At 31.5% G+C, this 16,302-nt stretch overlaps 1 protein-coding gene across 1 annotated transcript; it reads right to left on the bottom strand.

Annotated features, from left to right (window-relative positions):
* Positions 1–964: 964 nt before the first annotated feature.
* Positions 965–12,092, bottom strand: LOC120077681 (acetylornithine deacetylase-like). The gene is made up of 11 exons (XM_039031638.2): positions 11,983–12,092; positions 10,648–10,982; positions 8,515–8,759; positions 7,900–8,008; positions 7,669–7,807; positions 7,520–7,577; positions 2,852–2,869; positions 2,165–2,287; positions 1,884–2,037; positions 1,362–1,395; positions 965–1,239 (listed from the first exon to the last, which is right to left on the bottom strand). The coding sequence occupies exons 2-11, from the start codon at positions 10,975–10,977 to the stop codon at positions 1,130–1,132; spliced, it is 1,320 nt and encodes a 439-aa protein (XP_038887566.2). The 5' UTR covers positions 10,978–10,982; positions 11,983–12,092; the 3' UTR covers positions 965–1,129.
* Between the last annotated feature and the right edge of the window lie 4,210 nt (positions 12,093–16,302).

Here is a 16,302-nt window from a genome sequence, read left to right as displayed (position 1 = left end):
GGAACTATAGCTTGATGAAAGGCCAGGTTGGTAGTTAAGGGTTCCATCAAATAGCAGACATTGATTACACAGAAACCTACAACCCTGTTGTCAAGTGACAACCATACGTGTGCTTCTCATGTTAGATATAGCTTGTGGTTGGTCTATTCGCCAAATTGATATAAACAATGCTTCCCTCCATGGCATCCTTAAGGAGTTTATTTTCATGGAACAACCAATGAGTTTTGAATGCCAAGGTACTTACCCTCTTGTTTGTAAATTAAAAAAAGTCGATTAGGTCTTAACCAGGCTCCTCAAGCTTGGTTTGAGCGACTTAGCTTCTATTTACAGTCTTTAGTATTTGGGAAATCAAGAGCTTATCTATCTCTATTGTTTCAAGATAGATTAATCACGACACTTGGGTACGGTTTTATTATAGAATAAGATCCATGTTTTGGAGGGAGTGAGGAGATAGACCAATGTGAGTTCAGTGGATGTCCCCGACCAGCGGCACATGTGTGATTATTGATTTTAATAAAAATATTTTTTTTTATTTTTTTTAAAGTGAAAAAAAAACAAAAGTCCTCCCAGTCCAGCGGACAATTATTTGGAATCAGACATATATTTTGTATTTTGTTGATATTTTAACAAAATCTTTGTTTTTTGCATCTTTTCAGAAATTACGGTTCAAGCTCAATGTCAGAGATCTTCCATAGTTTATTGTATTTTGAGTTTCTATGATTCTCTGTTGTGAGGTTGTGATTTTTTTTTTTCTTTTGTTTTGATTTGTTAGCAGGAGTTTTCTTCCCAGCCTCTATATTGGGCCATTCTCTTTGTATTTGATATGAACAATTCTGATAAAATAAATTGGGTTTCTCCTGCAATATGAGCTTATTTTTAATATGTTATAGGGTATATCTAAATTTTTTCCAATCCAAATTATATGGTAAAAATTCATAAAGTCATTATCAGCATCAAAACAAAATAAACAAACATAGGCTTTAATATTATTGTTGTCTTTATTGAAATACAAATTACAGATACATCAAGAGAAGCATTGAAAAGAGATCAATACAAAGCATAATTATTCGGCAGATGATTTTATTTATTAGTACTAATCTGCAGTGGTTTTATGCAACAACTGAGTTCATTAGCAAACTTCTTCTAATTGAGAGATAATGCTGGCAAAAACCTTGTAGCCATTGGCCATATCACTAAAATTACAATACTCATTGTCTGCATGGTATGTATCTGTTAAACCTGTAAACCAACCATTAACCAAAACTAAATTAAATTACTCCATTGTCTTTGCAAATATTAGAAGCATTTCAATACAAAAATCAAAAGATTAATTAATCATGCTTTATGAACCAAAACCATACCATAGCCTATAGTCTGAACATCATAGCCCTCATCCTACAAGTAGATAAAAACCAAAAAAATAAATGAGTGCAATGAAGTGCTAGTAGAGGAAGTACGTGTTTGGATTGACTTTTTAAAGTGGTTGTTTTGCCAAAGAAGTTAAAAGAGTGTGAGGAACTCCACTCCTTGTTTAGTCCATGGTATTTATGGGTTTCACGACTAAAAAACATCAATTTTATGTTTAATTAACTTCTTATATCGTGGGTCCCATGACTTCACAGCTCAAGTACTCCTTGTCCCAAATACCACCTGATTAGGAGTGGAGAATTGTTTAGTTTTGAAAGTTGTTTAGTCGTGAAGCCCATAATATAAGAAGTCAATAAATCATGAAATTGAGGTTCTTTAGTCATGGAGCCCACAAACTCCTTAGATCAAACGAAGAGTAAAGTTATGCTCATCCCAACTTTTACTTCTGGAATCAAACATACGTTTAGAAAATCAATTCAAACGGGCTAAAAAAAAAGAAATAAGAATAGTTTTACCTGAAGTTCTCGAACAAGTGGCAAACTCCCTGTAATTGAGAAAGGTTTGACATATCCTATAACTTCCATTGTTGCATTAGATAAAATTTGGAAGCCGAGAGAATGGACATCACATGCAATTCCCGATATTGGCTCCCCAAAAGTTACATCAATTCTACAAAAAAAAAAAGAAAAAAGATTAAGATCATAGAAATAAAGTAAAAAAAACTTTTAAATACTTAAAAAGTCAATCCAAACGATTACGGTAGAAATTATGAAGTAATAGAGAAAAAAGCGAGCACCTTCCTCTTATGCCTTCCTCCGGTAAGGTATACTTTGAAACAGGGCCTCTTGATTCCAGATCCTCGACATTTGCATTAATGTCATCAGCATAAGCTTGGATCTTTGCCATAACATCTTTCACCCTAGAAGAAAGATGAACGGAGACTAAATCCACAGAGTCTCTAAACTTTGGGTTTGTATAATTTTACACTCTTTTCTGTTTTCATTCGAAAAATATCATTCGGTTACTTATAATTATTTAACTTAAATATTTAAATTGTTGTAAGTGAATCAATTTTAGATCTCTTATTAAGGTTACTTTTGAAAATCGGTCATGCATCAATTATAACACGTGTAAAACTTCTTCAAATATCGAATTAAAAAAATTGAAGATTAGAATTGATACACGAACTATTTTGAAAAATAGAGAGTTTAATTTTTTTTTCGCTTACAAAAATTTAGAGATTTAATTGAGAAAATTATAGGCTTCACATGATGTTTAATTAACCAAAAGAAATGAAATGAATGGTATAAATCGATACTATCACAATTGATAGAAATATAGTTTAGGTTTTAATTGAACACAACTCTCAAAGTATATGGTATAGATTGATTTTTTTTCCAAAAAAAAAAGGGAAAAAAATATAATACTTATGTTAAACTAATAGGTTTGCAATTTTGGCTGAGAAAAAAAGTAGAATACTTACTCATAGAAGGGAGTTAACCTGTCAAATTAAAGAAAGAAAAAACTTCATTAGTAAAATCAAGAAATTCATAAAAAGTGTTGAAAAGTTTGTCATTATTAAACTTTATTTATGGTATTTAATGTGACTTTTGAGTCAGTTATAGGAGTTATGTGAGTTATGAGCATTTGATGACATTTATAGTTTTAAACCATTGACATTCCTATGGTTATGTTTATAAGCCTATATAAAGGCATGCTTAGTTGAATGGAAAATATATATCTCTCATTTTTCATATTTGTCCTCCACATTTTTTTTTCTAACATAGTGATATCAGAGCTAGTAGAAAATATTGAGAGAAAAATGGCCAACGGTGGGATATGTTCACTTCAACTACCAATGCTTACCAAGCTCAACTATGACAATTGGAGCATCAAGATAAAAGCATTATTAGGAGCACAAGACGTGTGGGAGATCGTGGAGAACGGTTTCCAAGAGGCAGAAGCTGGAGCCAATCAAACGCAAAGAGATGCGTAAAGGAGACAAGAAAGAAGGACAAGAAGGCCCTTTATATCTTATATCAATTGGTGGACGAAGATACATTTGAGACCATCGCCAATGCGGAGATGTCAAAGGCAGCATGGGACAAGCTCTAATCGACTCATAGAGGAGCCGATCGTGTGAAAAAGGTACAGTTGCAAACCTTACGTGGTGAGTTTGAATCTTTACAAATGAAGGAGACGGAGGTGATAGCAGAATATCACACAAAAGTAATGGCTGTCGTAAACCAATTGAGACGGAATGGTGAAGAAATCACCAATATTCGTGTCATGGAGAAGGTTCTATGAAGCCTAAATAAAAAGTTCGAGATTATCGCCACGACAATCGAGGAGACACAGGATCTCGAGAACATGACAATTGAACAATTTATAGGCTCGTTACATCCTATGAGGAGAAAAAGAAAAGGAGGATGGAGCAAACAGAGATCGTTGAACAACTTCTCCAACTCAAAATCAAGGGAGAGAATAGTCGTGGACGTGGAAGAGGTCGTGGTGGTCGAGGCCATGGTGGAAGAGGTGAAGCAAACACCGATATTTCTCAAAACTCATCTGAATCCTCAAGAGGAAGAGGAGGTCGAGGTTGTGGAAGAGTGGTGGAACGTTCGGGAGAGATAAATCTCAGGTAAAATGTTATAATTGTTACAAATATGGACATTATGCAAATGAGTGTTACTTATCTCAAACAGAGTTGATTGATCAAAAGCATCAGGACCGATCAACCGCTAGCACATCAAAAGCTCATCAAGGGCAATCCAATTATGTAGAGGAGAATGGAACCTTATTTATGGTTTCAAAGAGAGAAGAAGAGAGTCAAGATAGTATGTGGTATCTTGACACAGAAGCCTCGAATCACATGTGTGGAAAACATGAGATGTTTGTGGAGTTGAACGAGATGGAGAAAGATAATATTGCCTTTGGAGACAATTCTTTGGCCGCCATCAAAGGAATAGGTAAAATTCTCATTCGGTTAAAAAATGGAGAAAATCAATATATCAAAAATGTTTATTACATTTCCAATGTAAAAAAATAATATATTGAGTGTAGGACAATTGTTAGAGAAAGGTTTTGAAGTTCAAATGAAAAACAATTGTTTGTATTTGAGGGATAATCATGAGAGACTTATTGTTAAAGTCTCCATGACCAAAACTCGAATGTTTCCTTTGAATATATGTAATGATGTTCCAAAATGCTTGAAGACGTATTATGAAGATCTCTCTTGGCTATGGCATCTATGGTTCGTGCACCTCAATTTTGAAGTCTAGAAGATTTATCGAAGAAGAAGATGGTGTGAGGTTTACCACACATTCACAAGCCAAACCAAGTGTGTGAAGGGTGTTTGCTTGGCAAACATCATCGAAGTAGTTTTCCGAAGGAGTCTATGACAAGAGCAAAGAAGCTTTTAGAACTCATCCATGCCGATGTGTGTGGAATGATCAAACTAGAGCCTCATTGTAAAAGTAAATATTTCCTTCTCTTTATTGAGGATTTTTCTAGAAAAACATGGGTGTACTTTTTGAAGGAAAAATTAGGAGTATTTGAAATCTTCAAGAGATTTAAGGCACATGTGGAGAATGAAAGCAACCTTACAATCAAGGCCATGAGAACCGATCAAGGTGGTGAATTCACATCAAAGGAGTTCAAACAATTTTATGATGAAAAAGACATCTGACGTCCGTTAACAATCCCAAGGACACCGCAACAAAATGGCGTGGTGGAGAGGAAGAATCGGACAATCTTGAACATGGCAAGAAGCATGCTAAAGACAAAGAAGATGTCGAGGGAATTTTAGGCGGAGGCCGTAGCTTGTGCGGTTTATTTGACAAATCGGGCATCAACCAAAAGTGTGCTTGACAAGATTCCTCAAGAAGCATGAAACGGAAGAAAGCCCAGGATTCATCACTTCAAGGTGTTTGGGAGTATTGCATATGCTCATGTGTTAGAAGAAAAAAGGACCAAGCTCAATGATCGAAGCGAGAAACTCATCTTCATCGATTATGATGCAAGTTCAAAGGCTTATCATCTTTACAATCCTTTGAATGGGAAGGTAATGATTAGTCGTGATGTTGTTTTTTATGAGGAAGCCTCTTGGGATTGGAATATACAAGAGGAGGAGTATGATTTCCTTCTATATTTTGAAGAAGATGATGAAAATGAGCCGACTAGGGATGAGATAGGTGGAGGTTTGCCCATTCCAGTGCCACCCCATTCGATCGATCGATGATCATCTGAAGGTTTATCCAGCGATTCGGAGAATGAAATTGGCTCAAGAGGAACTCGAAGTCTATGGGAACTTAATGAGGTAAATGAAAATCAAAATGACATAATTCTCTATTGTCTTTTTTGGTGATTGTGAACCTATTAGTTTCCAAGAAGCCATTGCAAGCAAGAAATGGAAGGATGCAATGGATGAAGAAATTCGAGCGATGGAGAAAAATGACACATGAGAGTTGACCAAGCTTCCAAAAGGGCATAAACTGATCGGAGTGAAGTGGGTATACAATTCAAAGAGAAAAGTCAATGGCGATATTGAGAGGCACAAGAGACTAGTAGTGAAAGGGTATAGCCAACAACATGGCATCGACTATGATGAGGTATTTGCCCCTGTTGTTCGCCTTGAAACTATTCGTTTGATTATTGCTTTGGCACCCCATAATCATTGGAAGATACATCAAATGGATGTCAAATTGGCATTCTTGAACAAAATTCTTGAGGAAGAGGTCTACGTGGAACAACCATTGGATTATGAAGTCAAGGGTGAAGAAGATAAAGTGCTTTGATTGAAGAAGGCACTTTATGGTTTAAAGCAAGCACCAAGAGCATGGAATTCGAAGATTGACAAGTACTTTCAAGAGAAGAAGTATATGAAGTGTCCTTATGAGCATGCCCTCTACATCAAAATGCAAGGTGAAAGCATACTAATCATTTGTTTATATGTTGATGATTTAGTATTTATCGAAAACAATCCTAGCATGTTTGATGAGTTCAAAAGAGAGATGGCAAAGGAGTTTGAAATGACGGACATTGAACTCATGAGTTACTATCTTGGGATTGAGGTCAAACAAGGTGAATATGAGATTTTTATATCCCAAGAGGGCTATACTAAAGAAGTGCTCAAGGAGTTCAATATGAATGATGCTAATCTAGTTGGAACACCGATGGAATGTGGAGTCAAAATCACCAAGCAAGATGGAGGAGAGAAGGTAACCGACAGCAACACATTGCAAAATGGCAAAAAGGATACTTCGCTACATCAAAGGGACGATTGGGTATGGCCTTTCCTATGGCTCTTCTAGCAATTTTGATATTTTTGGTTATTGTGATAGTGATTGGAGTAATGATTTGGATGATGAAAGAGCACTACGGGGTTTGTGTTTTTTATTGGTGAAACGGCATTCACATGAATGTCAAAAAAGCAACCCATAGTCACATTATCAACATGCGAGGCAGAGTACGTCGCAACAACTTCATGTGTATGTCATGCAATTTGGCTAAGAAACTTAGTGAAGGAGTTGAAGTTTCAAATGGAAGGTCCAATGGAGATTTTTGTTGACAACAAATCAGCTGTTGCCTTAGCCAAAAATCCGGTATTTCATGGGAGGAGCAAGCACATTGATACCCGATTTCATTACATTCAGGATTGCATTACGAAGAAAGAAGTGGAACTCAAATATATCAAGTCACAAAACCAAGCGGCGTACATTTTCACAAAGCCCCTCAAGTTGGAGACTTTTATCAAAATGAGGAGTTTACTTGGTGTAACAAATCAAGTTTAAGGGGGGTGTTGAAAAGTTTGTCATTATTAAACTTTATTTGTGGCATTTAGTGTGACTTTTGGGTTTTGTGACTTTTAGTTTTTTGTAACCAATAGTGATTTTTGAGTTATAGGAGTTATGTGAGTTATGAGCATTTGATGACATTTATAGCTTTAAACCATTGGCATTCCTATGGTTATGTTTGTAAGCCTATATAAAGTCATGCTTAGTTGAATAGAAAATATATATCTCTCATTTTTCATATTTTTCCTCCATGTTTTTTTTCTAACATAGATGGATTTTATTATAAGTCAATTTTATGCTATTTTTTATTTTAAAAAAAAAAAAAAAAACAAAAACAAAATAGGACTTGTATTCACCTTACATCTCCTGCAATAGTAGATTCTCCTGGAATTTGATTAAGACCACCTTCTGGATCTAAAATAATGAAGAAACAAGGATAAGACAGTAAAACATTTTCTCTATAAATAGGACTTTAATGGATGGAAAAAGATAATGTAGAACTTACAACTCCATTGGGTTGGTTTCATTGTTGATGGTGTTTCAAATCCATAATCTGATTCCCTAGAATCAGCAGGAAAATCTTCATAAAAATTTAATTGGATTGGTTTGAGAGCATCCATAGCTAGCTCCAAAGCATTAATAGCCTGTGTAAACATTATATTAGATTACATTCATCTCAAACTATCTGCCCATGCATATGTATATAATATATATACATGATATATCCATTATTTACCTTGTTTGGCATACCACTGTGAAAAAGTTTTCCAGTGGTTTTGATTGACCAAGGTATTGAACCACCAGTTCCAATACAAGGTTGTGAATCTGCTGCGTCAACCCAATATCTATATGAACAAAACCCAAATATAAACAATGTCAAAGTCATAGATTACTTGATTCTAAGAAACTCTCATAACTTCCCAAAAAGAAAAAAAAAAGTTCAAGTATTTCGATATTGATCTATAATTTTTGGGTTCTTATTGATATATACTTTTAAAATGTTTATTTTGGTCTTTAAAGTTTAAAAATGTTCATTTTAGTTCTTGTACTTTAAAAAAAGGATCATTTTAGTCTATTGACTTTCATTTCATATATATTTAAGGGATCAAATTATCTACTTTTTAAAAGTTTAACTACAAAAACAAATCAATGTTAGAAGTATTAGGATAAAAAAGAACCAAAACAAAAGTATAGGCCAAAGTAGTATTTAAATAAAAAAGCAAAAATATTTCAAGCTCATCTACTAATAATATTAAAATTATAGGTAAATAAGCTGTGAAATAAGTTAATGTGGGTAAGTTTAATCAAGATGTTATTTAGAAGGAAATAAAGGAATGTGATAACAACTTACAGAGGGCCTCCTTTTAAATGATTAAAGTATCCATCTGCATAAAGTTGTTCTACTCCAATTCCTGGGATTGAATTGTTCTCTTCAGAGGCAATGAATATAACAACAACAGATGACTTCAATTTTAGTTTAGTTTCTGCGATCTTCTTCAAGAGTTCAGTTAAAAGAGCAACATGTCCCAAACAATCTGTAGTCCCACGTCCTCGTAGTTTATCCCCATCAATACTCAATGAGAATGGATCAAATTCCTGAATAAATTACATAACAATGAGAAAGTGATAAAAATTTAAGTAGAGCAAAGGAAGAAAAGATCGAAATGAATACGACGTTAAGATACATGATCAGTTCCTGTTCTCATCGTTGTAATTGGTTTTGAGATAAAACTTCATGATTATCTAATATTAAAAGTTATGAAGTCAAATTGAATGTTCAAACCAAAATTAAGTTCCAAAAATCTAAGAATGGTGAACTCAAAGAGGTATTATCCTAAAGGCATGTTACTCCTCTTTCTATTTAATTAGTTTTGAGATTGTGAAGTTCATGTTTATCTAATACGATACCAAATTTTCCATGAAGTCCAAACAAGTATTTGATGTTAAGGATGCCAACACAGCCAACCACGTCACCAAAGGAAAATCCATTCAGCAGACCCGTCAGCGGTGCAAGACTTCATAAATTACAGTCTTACCTCTTTACCAATTGAATAGGATTTACCAAAAGAATAAGATGGTTACAATAAGTGTCTAACCATTTTTTTTTTGTTGAGTTATTCTTGCAGTCCCAAATTAGGGATTCCATATTATATAAATACAACACCTATGTACATTTCAACATACAAGAAAATATAAAGGAAAGGTTGGCGTGCCACTGTCGTGTACCTTCTGCATTATCGTCTACCTAGCTAAAACTGTCGTTTACCTTTATTTAAATATTATCGTCTACCTCTTGACGTTATCATCTACACGACATCGTCTATCGCTTGATGCTATTGTCTACCTCCAAATACTATCGTCTACCTCTTGACGTTATCGTCTACACGACATCGTCTATCTCCTGACGCTATCGTCTACCTCCTTCAGACGTCATCGTTTACCTCATCTAAACGCTATCGTCTATCACTTGGACGCTATCGTCTACCTCCTTTTAAATGCTAGCGTTTACCGCTTGACACTATCGTCTACTTGTTGGCGTTGTCGTCTACCTTTTAACTACTATCGTTTACCGTCTCGTCGTATACCTCTTCAAACGACAACTTCACACTTTAACTTTTGATCCAAAATTAGAATATAACCCAAAAATGCTGAACATGAAAGAAATATTATTTCAAGTGAGCATGTTGAGGATCTCACATCTAAAAATATGAGGAGATTGGCTAACAATTAGTTCTGAGATGAAATCTGGTATTATCTAATAAGATATGGGGGAAAAAAATACATTTTTGGTCATTCGATTTTTGGTCTAGTTTCTATTTGATCCCTAAGTTATTTCAAAATGTTACACTTTTCGTGCCTAAATTTTGAGTTTGATCATTTCAATTTAGTCTTTAAGTTTTAAAGTGTTAGAGTTTTGATCTTGAAGTTTGGGTTTTATTTCAATTTGTTGCATAGATTTCAAGATTTATGCTTTCAGCCTCATCTTTTCATGGAATACTTTTAATCCTTTGTGTTAATATCTATTAATTAATTTAAAAGAATTGAAATGATAATAATTAAAAAGATTCACTATTTTTTTTTTATCATTATTAAAATTAATTTTAAAATTTCACTTCATAATTGTTTAAATTATTTAATAGATATTAAACGCCAAAGAATTGAAAGTGAGTATTGAATGAAAAATGTAATATTTAAAAGTATAAATCTTCAAATCTAGAGATAAAATTGAAAAAAAAAAAAACACTCAAACTCACGAGGGTAAATGGAACATTTTGAAACTAAAAACTAAATTGAAATCAAATTTAAAACTTAAAAGATTATAAGTATAACGTTTTTTTAAATTAGGAATCAAATAAAAACTAGACCCAAAACACCTATGGATAAAAAAAAGGTATTTTTCTCTGAGATATATATGATTTCTCTGATTTCATCGTCAATTAGTTTTGAGATTGAAGTGCATGTTTATTCTATAATAAAACCGTACCCAAGTGTCGCGATTAGCAGAGACGACATCCATGTGACTTCCGACGAAGGAGATGACTTTTCCCGAAACAGTTCCTGGATATTCAATAATCAAATTTCCACGCTTATCAGCATAGTTGACTTGTTTGATGATCAAGGATCCGCCATTGTCAATGCTGAAAGGATTCAGAACATCAAGGACGTGATTTACAATCTTATCTTCTTCAGGAATCAGGTCGGGCGGGTTGTTCTGAACGAACTCTGCCTCGCCGATGAGCTTCGACAGTAAAGGAATGTATGATTCCTTCTTAAGCTCACCAAGAATGTCTTTAATGGATGGAACAGAGCCCATGCTGCCTGTGATTTTGTTCAAGAAAGATTTTATTTTGTGGGGGAATGGCTCAGGTTGGAGTATTTATGGGTGAATAATATAACAATAATTAACTACCAGATGTGGGAATGCCCATGATGATGAAACATTAATTGTTCAAAATATATATATATATATATATATTTATTTATTTTGACATGTGACCGATAGTTTTAAGGTTTAAACTCTATGTTAGATTTTGTAATTTTGATTTTAGTTCTTTTCATCTTTATACTTTTAAAATATTCATTTTGATTCTTATACTTTCAATTTTTATTCATTTTGGTCTTGTACTTTTAAATTGTTCATTTTGATAACTGAATTTTAAAAAATGACCATTTTGATCACTTAAACATAAAAATGAAGGGATCATAATAGTCACTTTTTAAAAGTATAGAGACCAAAATGAACCAAAGTTAATAATATAAGGATCAAAATAAACATTTTGATAGAATATGAACCAAAATAAACAAAAGCCAAAAAAGTAGAAGAACCAAAGTAGTATTTAAACCTTGAAAATATATCATCAGTTTTGGTTTTAAAATACTTTTAGTCTGTAAACTTTTAAAGAATTAATAATTTAGTTTTTATACTTTTAAAATTGTAACTATATAGTCCTTATACTTTACAATTTGCAATACTTTAGTCCCTATCACTATCGTCATAAATACTATTAAGATTTAACAAAGTTTTATACGACACATGCACATTGATAAATTGATTAATATAATCAAGTTTGCATATAAACTATAATGACTAATTCATTGTGTAATAAAGACTATCATGGTAGAAACTAAAATGTTACAATCTTAAAAGTGTATAGATGATTAAATTGTTATAATTTTAAAAGTTCAAAGACTAATATAATTACAAACTAAAATTCATGAATTACATTATTACTTATATTAAAGTTTAGGAACAAAAATGTTATTAAGAGCAAGATAGATATATGAGTTGATTTCATGAGAGGATAGGAGTAGAACTTACTAATTAAGAACTTGGAGATGTCTTGAAAATACTCTTCTTTGCTTCAAGTTTGCACAATGCTAAAGTAAGCTCCAATTATTCCTTTATATAGGCTTTAGATTTGAATAAAACCAAAAGAAAAAAAAAATAAAAGCTTGAATTAAAAAACTTGTGATATTTGAAGACCTATCGTCATTATTAGGCAATTGGATAAGAATTAAAATTGAATCCTTGCCTACCATTTTATGACCTTCTCTTTACTATTTTATTATTCTTTTGTTTCTTCACATGATCTTGAATTCTATCACGTGCGATAAAAAAAAAATTATTCTAATTTTTTTGAAACTTCGTATCAATTAAAATTTTAAACTAATAATTATATCCAACTCTGAATTTTTATAAGGTCTTGTTAACTAACCATTTTGATCATTTTTGTTTAATTTGTGTTTGAAAATTAAACTTATAAATACTAATTTTATCGACTAATTTGTATGTTTTGTAATCTACATTCGAAGAGTTTTCAAAATCTAAACCAAAATTTGAAAACTATAAAAAAAAAAAATTAAAACTTTTTTTAAGGATATTTATAATACATAATAGAATAAGAGAAAAAATCTAAAAATATATAAGATCTTTAAAATATTTACAAATATGAATGAGTTAACTAATCAATTTTTGAATTTTTTTTAATTTTCAATTTCGTCCTCCCTTGTCTTATATTATTGTACACCTTTTATTTTCTTTCTCTTCTTCGATTTTTGCTTCTTCCCTCCTTTTTCCATTTTTCCATTCTCTTTTTTGTCTCAGTTTTTGTTCTTCCCTCCTTTTTCGTTTTTGCTTCTTCCCTATTTTTTTTGTTTTATTCTTTCCTTTATCCGGTTTTTGCTTCTTTTCTTTATTTTTTTTTATTTTATTTCATTTCCTTCTTTTTCTCTCCTTTATTTTTTTTGTTTTCTTTCATTTCCTTCTTTTTTCCTTTCTTTTTTTCTTTTTTTTTTAATTTTCTTTTCTTTCTTCAGTTTTTGCTTATTCCTTTTTTTTTTTATTTTCTTTCTTCGGTTCTTGCTTATTCCTTTTTTTTATTTTTATTTTCTTCTCTTTCTCCGATTTTTGCTTCTTCCCTTATCTTTTTTTATTATTTTATTTTATTTTCTTCCTCCGATTTTTTGCTTCTTCCCTTTCTTTTTCCTTTTTTAGTTTTTCTTTCATTTGTCCGGTTTTTGCTTCCTTTTTTTATATTTAATTTTCTTTCCTTTTTTCAATTTTTTCTTCTTCCTTTTTTTCACAAGAATTATGAGGCTGAGTTTCGTACCCAAGACTTGAAAGTACTCAATTCATAAGTGACTTAACACCAACAAGTCATTCATCAAGTTTGATTATTATAATAAATAATAAATATAAATAGCAAATGAAAGTCTATTTGTGATAGCCACTAATATTTTCTATCATTGATAGCTTAATCTTTGATTATATTTTCGTAGTTAATAGTCATTTATAGAAATCAATCATTGATAGCCAACTTAGTGAATTTAATTAATAAAGTTGAACCTCGAACTAAAATGTAAGTGGAATGCCTAGAAGTTATCACTAATAGCATGTTTATTAGTGATAGAAACTATCATCGAAAAGAGAAGGGACTTATAAATATTTAGGAAGGACAAGAAAGGGGCAAAAAGGTGTTCAGTGGCTATAATTGATAGAAGTTACTACTGATAGCATGTTACCAGTTATAGAAGCTAATACTAATAGCATGTTCTCGATGATAGAAGCTACCAGATAACACGTTATCGGTGATAGAGAATTATCACTAATAGCATGATATCAGTGAGATCATTGGTAGCATCTTATCAGTGAAAGAAGCTATCACTGATAACCACAATTTGAGTGATGTTAGTGATATCGGTGATAAAATTAGGTGATATCTATATATCGAGTTTCTTTCAAAGGTGATAACCAGTTATAGTAGTCTAACATCGATAGCCTTAAGTATTAATATTTCAAGGTTGATTCTAATTGACGAAAGTCTATCTGTGATAACGATTGATAGCTGCTATCAGTGATAGCCATGATAAAAGATTATTAGTGATAACTACTATGGTAATTAAAGTTATTGGTCTTCTTTCAAAGTTGATCACTATTTATAAATCTATCATTGATAGCCACTGGTAGCCTTAAGTAGTAATATTTCAACGTTGATTCCAATTGATGAAAGTGAATCAATGATAGTTATTGATAATTGATAGCAAACTAAAAGCTAATATTTCAAGATTATATTAATTTTTCTCAAGTTGAAAGTCTATCGCTGATAGCAACTATCATCGATAGCAATTGATAGAAGCTATGAGCGAGAGGAGTTATCAATGGTTATCATTGATAGCTGCTATCAGTGATAGCTTTTAATTTGAGAAAACCGGAAAGAAGGGAACAAAATGGTGGCTAGACATGAGTTTTTTAGTCTTTTACCATTTTTTTGATCTATATATGCAATTATTTTATCCTTGTACTATATATTCTATTATTTTGGGCTTGAATTCTATTTATGCAACTAGCCCTTTTTTTAATTTGGTTAAGAATCCCTATGTTTATATAGAAAATATGAAAACTACGACCAAGAAATTGTGTGAAACAAGAACAAATTTCAAAATTAAATGGTAACCAAATGAGGTCTAAGTGTATCAATTTATACCATTCATTACGTTAAGTTTGGACAATATCATGTGAGACTTGTAATTATATCATTTAAATCCCACTAAATTTCCATAAGTGCAATAATTTAAACTCTGAATTAGGATTTTCTTTTGGAATTATCTATGTATCAATTCTGATCGCGTCTATTTTATAAAACCGAAAATTGTATTGAAGAAGTCTAATACGTGTGAGAATTGACGCACACATAATTCTCAAGTATAATGATAATCAAGGAACGAAATTGATTCACTTATGAAATTTTCAATTAAGAATTTTAATCGATACACAATTCTCAATGTGTTGTGTATAAATTAATATTTTAGGTTCACACCATATATTAAAATATGAGTAATATAATTGGGATCTTTTCCTTTCATTTGGGTCCCCTCTTCCTCAATATTATATCGCTTTCTTGTCTTTTCCTTTCATTTTTGGTCCCATCTCCTTCTTCTCACTTATTCTTCATATTTCCTAAACCTTAACATCCATTATTGTCTCTTCTCTTTCAACTCATTCACAATTTCTCCAATAACTTCTCCCATGTCTTTTAACCTAAGAGGAAAAGTTGGTTCACAATTCTAAAACTTTTATTTATAATTCTTGAGGCTATATAAGTTTTAAGTATTTCTTTTGAATTATGCAATTTGGATATCTTTAAAAATAAAAAAATTTGGACGTGTGAACATATAAAAATTAGAAAAATATTGGGTGCATTTCCAATTGCATCTACGTATCTTTCTACCATCTACTCAATAATTCAATTATAGTTTGTCATGTAGCAAAAAAAAATTATATTTTTATTTTATGTGATTGGATGAGATTACAGAAGACAGATGCAACCTGACTTAAATTATGAGTTTAAAAGAATAAATTATTGAGCGAAATTTGTGTTGTACCTATTTTTGTGCAGCTTAGTTCAATTAAATAAAAAAAAAACTAAAAATTATATTGTTTTTTAAGAAAAAAATATTCCACATGAAATATTATAGTTAGATAAATGAGTGGACTTTGTGTGCAGTCTAGAACTTTTTTCGTTTATAAAATGTAGAGTGTAAAGTATAATGATTGTTGGGTATAATTAAAAAAATATTTAGGTGTGTCCTCGATTGTATCCATCTTTGTATAGTTCACCTAGTTGTCCAATTAAAATTTGCAACGTGATGAACAATTTTTTTTAGGTGCAACCTATTTTTTTTTTTTTTTTAAAGAGGTGCAACCTAGTCATAGTTTAAAATTTCGATCGAAATCTCAAAATTTCAAGATTTCGATAGGCTCGAAATTTCAGTAGGATTTTTCTCCAATTTCTCGAAATTTCTCGAAATTTCAAATTTTCCATCGATATTTCTAAACTTCGAGTTTGTTTTTCTTTTTTTAGCAATTAGCCATGTTAATTCAATAAAAGTTTTTTTCTCTTTTACCATAAAAAGATTTTATTTTCAAGAAACCACATATTTTCATTCAAAACTTTTCCATGGAATGTTTTGCTTTTTACATCTCTCTTATGTTTAATGTTATGTTTTTTTAACTTCATTATGTTATCTTATGTTAATTTGATGGTATGATCTTTTTCATTTTTTATCTACTTCATTATAATAAACAATTTATAATTATTCTATATGTAAATATTTCACGTTTTTTAATTTTGTAATTAAT

Source organism: Benincasa hispida, chromosome 5, assembly GCF_027475165.1.
Source record: "Benincasa hispida cultivar pf3 chromosome 5, pf3_genome.v1.1, whole genome shotgun sequence".
Lineage (NCBI taxonomy): Eukaryota > Viridiplantae > Streptophyta > Magnoliopsida > Cucurbitales > Cucurbitaceae > Benincasa > Benincasa hispida.
The sequence above is the reverse complement of the archived record's forward strand: the minus strand, read 5'-3'. Positions and strand labels throughout refer to the sequence as shown.